General features: G+C 36.3%; 1 protein-coding gene across 1 annotated transcript; it reads right to left on the bottom strand.

Annotated features, from left to right (window-relative positions):
• Positions 1 to 237: 237 nt before the first annotated feature.
• On the bottom strand, positions 238 to 7,750 carry LOC146134721 (ATP-dependent RNA helicase DHX58-like). The gene is made up of 17 exons (XM_083395602.1): positions 7,735 to 7,750; positions 7,392 to 7,487; positions 6,512 to 6,592; positions 6,171 to 6,326; positions 5,616 to 5,742; positions 5,278 to 5,406; positions 5,071 to 5,212; positions 4,805 to 4,970; positions 4,370 to 4,480; positions 4,093 to 4,235; positions 3,882 to 4,020; positions 3,386 to 3,613; positions 3,081 to 3,248; positions 2,327 to 2,481; positions 2,070 to 2,210; positions 1,692 to 1,813; positions 238 to 854 (listed from the first exon to the last, which is right to left on the bottom strand). Exons 1-17 carry the CDS (start codon positions 7,748 to 7,750, stop codon positions 650 to 652), a joined length of 2,325 nt encoding a protein of 774 aa, XP_083251728.1. The 3' UTR covers positions 238 to 649.
• Between the last annotated feature and the right edge of the window lie 2,330 nt (positions 7,751 to 10,080).

The raw sequence follows: 10,080 nt of genomic DNA, 5'->3' as shown, positions 1-10,080 counted from the left end.
CACAAATTCTAGCAACGATACAAAGGTCTTGAAAGAGACTGGATGAACTTTAAGAAATTAGGTTTGTCCACTGAGGCCGGTATTTTAATCAGTAGACACTTCTTAGTGATTGCTTAAGACATGTTAATAGTCTTTCCTTTAAGTTAAAACATTTTTGCAACATTGAGACATTTCCATGATGGTAAAAAAAATGAATCGTGAGAAGGTTTCTTGCCTTGATTATTCGCTTCTAAACAAAGGTTTGCTGGAAATATTCAAGGTCTAAATTGATGTCAATCGTGAACAGGGTGGTTACGTTTATTCCGATGCACATTACAACTACTGGCAATAACAAGGTAATATCTATTTCACACAAATATTGAAAGCAAACCAACACAGAATATAAACTTAGAATTTACTTACTATAACACTACACGATAAGTAGGAGAAAAAATAAACTTTATAATCATATTCACAACGACAAAAATGTTGTATAAATAAATAAAACACATAAAATATTCTGCACGATAAATAATTACAGTTAAAGAGTAATATGAACTTTATAAAAATAAAAAGTTAAAATATTAGAAGAACTCGTGATAGATAACACAGAAATACTTCAAACCTAACAACTTGTTGCGTTTGGACGATCAGAGGTTTGCGAAGCGCTTCAGTCATATTCTTCTTCGCTTTCAGAAGAATCATCATCAGCCAGATCATAATCATCTATAAAGTCCTTCTCCACAACAAACGGAGAATCTTTCCACTTTTTTGGTGAAATTTTCTTGTTGCTTTCGTTAATTAGAACGAAGTTCTTTATTCCCAGAACGTAAATATCTTTTTGCATGTAAACCATCTGCGCTCCCCACTTTGCACTGAAATAAAAACACAGGGTTCGCACTTTAAGTATCACGGTGTGAATAAAGTATCACGATATGAATAAAGTGTCATTGTGTGAATAAAGTGTCACGGTGTGAATAAAGTATCACGGTGTGAATAAAGTATCACGGTGTGAATTAAGTATCACGGTGTGAATAAAGTATCACGGTGTGAAGAAAGTGTCACAGTGTGAATAAAGTATCACGATGTGAATAAAGTATCACGGTGTGAATTAAGTATCATGTTGTGAATAAAGTATCACGGTGTGAATAAAGTGTCACGGTGTGAAGAAAGTATCACGGTGTGAATAAAGTATCACGGTGTGAATTAAGTATCATGTTGTGAAGAAAGTATCACGATGTGAAGAAAATATCAGTATCACGGTGTGAATTAAGTATCACGGTGTGAATAAAGTGTCACGGTGTGAATAAAGTGTCACGGTGTGAATAAAGTGTCACGGTGTGAAGAAAGTATCATGTTGTGAATAAAGTATCACCGTGTGAATAAAGTATCACCGTGTGAATAAAGTATCACGATGTGAATAAAGTATCATGGTGTGAATAAAGTGTCACGGTGTGAAGAAAGTGTCACGGTGTGAATAAAGCATCATGTTGTGAATAAAGTATCACGATATGAATAAAGTATCATGATATGAATAAAGTATCACGGTGTGAATAAAGTATCATGTTGTGAATAAAGTATCACGATATGAATAAAGTATCATGATATGAATAAAGTATCACGGTGTGATTAAAGTATCACGGTGTGAATGAGATGTGAAATATATATCACAATGTTAGTAAGGTATCACAAATAAGCAATAGTTGACCGACCTGCACTCCACATTGCCGCATATCATCGTCTTACACACGATCTCATCGACAGAAAGCTGGATCGGAGTTGATGGTATGAGCCTCATCTTGGACGTGAACCCAGGATCAATTGTTACGAAATGCTGCAACATTACGACGTCACGAGGATTAGAGTGTTCCAAGTTACACAGCTATTCCCTTATTGCCAATATGTTCTGATTTTGGAGCGCGACAACAACACTACGAAACAGTTATTGTACACAAGTGCGTACAACTGCGATATGGCACTTTAGAAGTCGTACTTGGTTATCAATTTGAACTCACGACCCTCGGAAACCCACAACCCAACTGCTTTAATGTAAATCCTTGAGCGGACACGAGCTACAAAGGTGTGTGTACCTGCTTGACTTTCCTGAAGTACTGCGACGAAGTGACTTCCCTCTTGCATTGTTTGCACAAAAACCTCCAGATCTCGTCGCCACACCGAGGCTTGTCGGGCGCTGCTCTCTCAACGTCCAGTTTATTCCATGATTCCTGCACCTGTCAACATACCAAAAGGGTTTTACTAACAACAATTTAAAGGAAAATAATTTAGAACTAAGACTTTACTAATTTAAGATAAATACCTGAAATGTCAGTTAAAAACTGGAACTTACCATGGCTGAAAGTTGATCTTTGTCCATATTTGAAAACCTTTCTAGGATCTCAGTTGTAAGTTGAGCCCTCATCGAATTCATTCTTTCCTTTTTGATGAAGTTTCTATCTTCGTAAGCGAGAATGAACATCTTGCTGTCCAACGCCCTTCCTCGACCTTTAAACAATCACATCAAGGTCAAACTTTAACCCACCACAAGGTCAAAGTTTAACCCACCTCAAGTTCAACGTATAACCCACCTCAAATTCAACGTTTAACCCACCTCAAGGTCAAGGTTTAACCCAACTTAAGGTCAAAGTTTAACCCATCTCAAGGTCAACGTTTACCCCAACTTAAGGTCAACGTTTAACCCACCTCAAGGTCAACGTTAACCAAAAAGCAAGGCATGTTTTAGAACGCTAAAAGATCATTTCGAAGTATATTTTTTCCAGTCAAGTAAACTTATACTCTTACTGAAACCTTTTACGGCTCTGTTATGTGTATAAATAGTAGAGAAAAATTAAAAAAGAAAAAGAGTGTCTTTGACGATAAGCAAGTAACATCAACACTGTGTTGGAAAACAAGACCCTAAATCTCAAGATCTTTCGCTTTTAGGTCCATCAGGCAAAAGATCAGGTCAACGTTTAACACACCTCAAGGTCAACGTTTAACCCACCTCAAGGTCAACGTTTAACCCACCTCAAGGTCAAGGTTTAACCCACCTCAAGGTCAAAGTTTTACTCTTCTCAAGAGTAGATTAATAAAGTTGCACTTACCTTTCCTCTGAATGTGCGTGATTTCATTACTGCTGTGGTTGTATATAACGACGAGGTTGCACGACTTGATGTCAATCCCCTCATCCGCTATCGAAGTAGCCACAAGCACTTTGCTCTTCCCTTCTTTGAAGTAATCAAGTCGGTTCTCCTGCATTGGCTTCGTCAAACCTGGAAATACAATATATCGTAATGGCGAGAAGTTGGAGTTTAAACTTGCAAGGTTTAGATGCGATTAGAAACTGAATGAGGTTCGCAGTGACTCAATTACTTATTAATCTCAGCAGAAGCACCAACACCCCACATACCTCCCTGAGCGTTGCTCGCTCCAGAACCGGTCAAGTAGATCGGTCGTAGATTGAAGCGGGAAAGCCCCCCACACTCCTCCAAACACGTGACCAACAGACGCGCGATGTCACGTGTTCGCACGAAAACGATGCAGCGCGAGTCAGGCGAGGTGTTAAAGTGTTTCTCGAGGATGTCGATGAATTTTTGAAGAAGTGGGTTCGGGATTCTGCTCGCCATCAAAGAAAGCTCTAAAACAACAAAAATTGCTCAAAAACCTCCTGGATTACTTGCAAACAAACTCAGCATTTTTAATTTATTGAATTTAAATGCTAAAAGATTCGCGTCTACTTCTGGGTTAGACGAATTTATAAAAAAAACAACAAAAATATGGAGATTTTTCTGACAGTCATGCATAATAATTAACACAATTACACAAACACAGGATAAATTTCAACTATGGTCAATTTTAAAAATAAAAAATGAATCTTTAAAGTTTTAATAAATAGAAAATTGTACCGTTTTTTTCGTACAACTCCCGCAACTTTAGATTAATGTTAAATAATGACGAAGGGTCGGAAAACAGCTTTTCTTCGATAAATTCCACTGTGTCGACTTCACGTACGTGTTCATTCAGCACAAGGGCATCGTTGTAGACCTGCCACGATTATGTTGATGAGGTTAGTTACTTGCAAATGTTATAACAACTTGAACGTGGTTGCGGACCCACCCTTAGTTGTGAGGCGAACACTTGGAGTGTTTGTGACAACTCGTCATCGTCAATCATCACACATTTCTCGTGGAACTTAACAATGTTTTGTTCGTAAACCTGGCTGCCTTGCTTTCCAGGAGAAAATGTTATTTCTTCCACCACTAAACAAAAAAAAACAATGAAGCTGACTAACGTTTTTGCTACCTTAACATTTCAATTAAATGTTTTTATGGGTGGAACCGTTTTTAATGTGAGCTAACATCGATTAGAAGCGTGATTATTGTAATTTACTTACGGTTTTCATTTCGTTGAATTTTCTCTTCAACCTGATTCCCAATTTTCTCCATGATGGAAATAATTCCGTTTGAAAACTTTTCATTTGGATTTCGCCGAATTGGAACAGTTTCTGTGAATATTTTTTTTAGTGTTTTAAAAGTACATTATCTATTCTATTTTGTTTTTTCTAATGGGCCTAAAAAAATAGTATGAATTGTACCAAATATATCATGCCTTTAATATTTAAAATAAGATCAGACAAAATGCCATTTGTCCCCGACACAAATTATGCTATAAATAAAATACAAAGTTGAAATGTATGTACGTTTGCAAAGAATGAAATATATATTATGGTAAACTTTTACGACCATTGTTTTCTGCGAGTTCTTTCCAGTATATACTGTCCCTTAAACCGCGAAATACCCAGCTATGCACCCCACACTGTGTCGCTCACCGAACACTTCCTTGCAGGTGAACTGCTTCAGTTCTTGCTCGTTCCGCTTGACTTGCACCGGTGCGATCCTGACGTCCAGGTTTGCCAGGAAATTGACAACGTTTTTCTCAGCTCCCTGCACGCTTGACGCTTTACCGCAGCCAACTGATGCAGTGAGACCGACGATCTAAGGGGGGTGGGGTGAGTTTGAGCAATGAAAACAACATGGGCAACAATATTAACTTACGTTACCATAGTTGCTACATGAAACTAATGACCTAACGAACCTGCGGCAGTCTGCTTTCGGGTGATTTCCGTCTCTTCTGGCGGTACATTCTCATGATGTCATTGTAAGGATGGTTTTTTCTTGCGTTGTGGCATTCATCGAAAATCAAAAGAGTGAAATCACTAATATCCACATATTTTTCCCTGGAAGATGTGTAATGTAGTTTTTCACAAAGTTTTATCACAAGTGCTTGCAAGGGGAAACTTACTCGAGCGCTGTCAGCAGGATCTGGTGGATCATGATCAAACATCGCGTTTTCTTGATGAACTGAGTCGGAGGCGTGGTGACGGTGTCGGCGCCAGACAATGGGTGCACAGTGACGTCACAAGGCATGAATCTAAAACCACAAACAGCGTTTGTTGAACGAGCGGGAAACAATAGAAACTCATTTTCTAATAAAGTGATGTTGATATTGCCTAATATATCATGGTGCTGTTCTTAACTCCTTTATTAACGTGAAGCCGTTTGGATGTGACTTTAGTTGAGCGACCAACGAACAATTTCATTCAATCAACAGAGAATAAAGACAAAAAGTTAATTATGCACCTCTTGAATACTTTGAACTGCTGTTGAACCAGAGGCTGCTTGGGAACGAAAAATACAACTTTTCCATTCGGGTTTTTCTGCAAGTGTTCCAAACAGATTTTAACTGCAACAAACGTTTTGCCACTGCCTAAAAATAAAACAAAATTTTAATAAAACACAAATATCAATTACTCATAGAGGTGCATTTTAATTGTATTCAACAGGGTGAAATTTCAAGCTGTACATACATTATTACATGCATACATCCCTATGTTTACAATAAATGTCTATCAATAAATATAGGCATGCGATCACAACTATTTCAATGTAAATGTACCATAAAACATAATGTTTAAATTTATTTTAACCTTACGAACTATTCCAGTAATTTCACTTTAATTACATTGCTTATATTTTTGTTTTTAGAACCTTATATACTCCAACTCCCTTCTTTGGCAATAACCTACTTTTATCAATTGTTTTGCATTTTTGTGTTAGTTTTGTTTATATTTAGTTTCCCATAGTATAATCACTTTTGTTTAAAGATCACCAACTTTAATCTTGTACGAGTCTGACCTGTGGGGGCGACGACGACGCAGTTGTTCCCTTCCAGCGCAGGAACGCACAATTCCTCCTGGTAAGCACGAAGAGCAAGAACATCCGGACTACAACGAGGCTCTTCATCTATAGATTGACCCGACGAACTGGAAATGTTGAGGTTGTCTTCAAAACCTGCGAGAAAAAAGTAGACAAAAAAATCTTCATGTGTACATACTATTATTTTTTTAAATAACGTTTTGGGGTAAATAACTTGATTTGTGTCAAAGTATTTTGTTAGATTGCATTGAGAAATAATAACAAGTGTCATACTTTTATTATAAAGGATATAAAACTTTCAAAAAGACAAAATATATTACTTGAGCTGTAATCTTCATTTGTTTCATCAAACAAGTTGATTTCTGCTTCTTCCAAATCTTGTGCGTTACTTTCATTTCTTTCTAAAAATGATGTGCACATGTAAATTAATAAAGCACTTTAATGTTTATGAACCAATTGTATAACAGTAACTAGTTAGGGCAAACTGTAAATTACTTGAACTAGCGATTCCAGCTGTTGTTTTAGAAACAGCTGTGTTCAAAACTTCTTTACTGTTACAACTTGCACCACCTTTTGTTTCTGTATATCACAATGTTAAATAATAAAACAAAACAAATATTATCATTATTTAACACTAGTGCAGCGGTTCTCAACCAGTTAGCCATGGCTCACTGGTGGGCCATAAGAACATTTGAGGTAGGCCACAGACCAATTTAAAAAAGCTAGATTTGGTTTCATTTGTGTCATTATATTTAATTTTTCAGAAAAAATGGTTTAGGGGGGGGGGGGGGGGGGGGGGTTAATAAAAAAGGGGGGGAATAAAAAAGGAATGTAAATTTATTGTTCAGCCGCAAGTATCTCACTAATGCACGGTTGAATAAATATTGTGTTTTGAAATATGTTCTGCTGTGTTTTGTTCTAAACCTATTTTACAGTTTTCTTTTCAAACTATTGGGCCACAGAATTTTTTGCAACGTAAACGGGCCATGAAAGAAAAAAGGTTGAGAACCACTGCACTAGTGTATGCCAACTGGTGAAAAAAAAACAGTAAATTTTGGTTTTGTAAATCATTCAAAATTAGTTTCAATTTTTTTTAAATAAATTCGTAAACATTTCTTTGTGGCTTCACAGAGAAGAGTGCAGTAATATGCCGAGAGCATTGAGAACAATTGATAACACAGGTTTAGAAGTAAGAGTTACCAGGTAGTAAAGTAGATGTGTGAACTGCTTCATCAAATATCTTGTTGTCATCTGGGAATTCAATTCCTTCAATAATTCTCACAAGATTTTGTTGTCCTGAGCATTTTGTTAATACTGCTTAGCAATAAAATAATTGTAATATATATATAAAAATATTATTTATTAACTAACAAAGTATCACAAACTGAAACTTAGGCTATGTGAAAACATAGCAAATAATTTGAATAAAGTCATATAATTTTATCGTGAAATACAATACATTGGCCGAAACATAAAACACTCCAACAAGGTTTTTAAGAAGATAACCAGAAAAATACTAATTTGTTAGTCCCTTATTTCCAACTATCAAAAAGTCCCATTATATCAATGATGTTGTAGGTTATAAATCTAGGATACTGCCAGCTAAGGTTGTTTAACATTAATTATATGAATTCACATCAAACATTGTATTTTATTTAAATGGAATTATATAAACTGATTTAATGCTGATGAATTTTTACCCATGGAGTCGAGGGTTTGCATGAAGCATGGAATCCATTCAATGGCAGGTTTTGTAGAAAGCACTTCGAACATCAACGTGGAAGTTTCACCGTTTCCTCGTGAAATTGTTTCGTATTCAACTTTAAACATAAAATAAAGATTTAATTTACCAACACCTAACTGCAAACAAATTATTTTGACCAACATTATGGTTTTTTTAAACACATTTTCTTATAATTTAGTAAGCTGGCACCACACAAGATAATGCCACTGTTAAGTTGGGGTTAATGGGGTTCAGTGACTGGAATATAAAAAGTTAAACCAGTAGGACTTACAGAAAACAGAAACACTAATTTAGAAAAGGGCAATTTGTCACTATACATAAATGGTAGACAGTCATTTGGTTTCAGTGGTTTGACAAATAGGCTATCATAAATAAAAGTGATTAGCTGAAATGCATGTATCTATCGTTTTTGTTTTTTGCTTACCTCAGCATACAAACAATGAAGGTGGTGTAGAGGCCCTGGTCTAGAATCCTACCACAGCGTTTAAGTGACGTATAGTAGTTGGGTAAGGTTGCTGGTTAGTGTTTGGGTGTGGATAGGTCAAGAATACTTGACCTATTGTGGTAGAATTCAAGACCAGCACCGCATATTTAACAACGCCCAAACCCTTCTAAGATCAGTAAGGTTTTGTCAAATAATTCGGAAAATGACTCAACATTTAGCAATACTATTTCCTCCACTTGAGTCACCAATACTGGCAATGTTACCATTTCCAATTCAAACTTTGGAATTTACCTTGGCTTACAACTTGCTCCATCGCTAAAACTTCCACGATCATCGTAGAATGTTCGGCAAGTTTTGCCGCAAAATAAGATTGGAACACACTAACGTTATACGCATATCGTGCATATAACTCCTCCATTGGTAAAGTGCAACAAGGTGACACTTTAAAAACTACTGAGCAGACGTGACAACTGTCTTATACTAAAAAGGAAAAACATAACCACACTCTGGTCAAACAGGAACTTCGTTCGAGTTCTATTTTTTAGTTCCTTAAAAATTGCAAATTAATAAAACTTTCATAAATGTTTATAGAACATAATGGAAGTAACAATTCGTTGCATGAAACAGCACATTTCACGGCGGCCTTATTAAAAGATTATAGATAGCGCATATATACCCCATTACTACATGCATTGGCACGCTTATTGAGTATAACATGTAATTGCACGCTTAAGTCTGTCCCATAAAATATAATGATATAAGAATATAACGTTGATGTCGCAATAATTTGGGACTTTCCCATTGGAGAAACAGATTTCACTTTTCGAGAATAACACTTGTTCGAAATCCTTACAAAGCCAGACTTTAGTATTTTTGTACATAGTATGTTAAGGCGCCGATGTCGTAATACGTAGGAGCTCTCTATTACTTTCCTAACTGGTAAACTCGCTTTACTGTGTAGAGGAACGACGCATGTCTGTTTGTGCTTGTAATTATAGCGTGTTTGCCTGGTAAAGTGTTAAATATTTCACCTCGATACTCATTTCCTTTCCTGGCTGTTCTGGCAAATTCAGCCGGCATTTCGACTCAATTAATCCCCATCGCAGTCGCTCTTTATATAGTGTCACGCTACTGCTGGATAAAACCCGACAGTCAACAATGCACGCCTTACTGGCAACACGTGTTTTTACTGCGCTGTAAGCTCTTTTATTGAAAGCGAGCTATACTAAATTATGTGAATGTACAATAAATCTATAAGCGACCTGACAGTATGTTCCTTAAATTACAATGGCTGCTTGTTTTAGTTTCGATTTAGTGGAGTCAGATAGCACGGTGGTCATGTCTAACCTGTTGAAATATACATTGGAGACCCCGACTGAGATATGAACACGCAATTAAACCCGTATGACCTAAATTTCATGCTTATTGTCAGGTTGCATAGAAAGTATGAATTAATTTGGTTTGATAGCGCAGTTTCTCGTTTGTTAAGTATTTTTAAGTTACGCCGATCAGTTATGATTTGTTGAAACGTTTGTTCCCAAGTTTATGCCAGCGTTATTGCTTGTCAATTTGATATTTGATTAGCCGTAATGCAGAGAAAAATCGTTTGACGCTTTAAATTAGTGGTTACGCAAGACTGTTATAGTTATTGTTACAAAATTATGGCCTTTTTTGGTAAAGTTTTAAAGGTGAAAGTATTA

The sequence above is a fragment of the Ascidiella aspersa genome, chromosome 8 (assembly GCF_963924565.1).
Source record: "Ascidiella aspersa chromosome 8, kaAscAspe10.2, whole genome shotgun sequence".
Taxonomy (NCBI): Eukaryota; Metazoa; Chordata; class Ascidiacea; order Phlebobranchia; family Ascidiidae; genus Ascidiella; species Ascidiella aspersa.
Note: the sequence above shows the minus strand (reverse complement) of the source record. Positions and strands in the feature narration are given on the sequence as shown.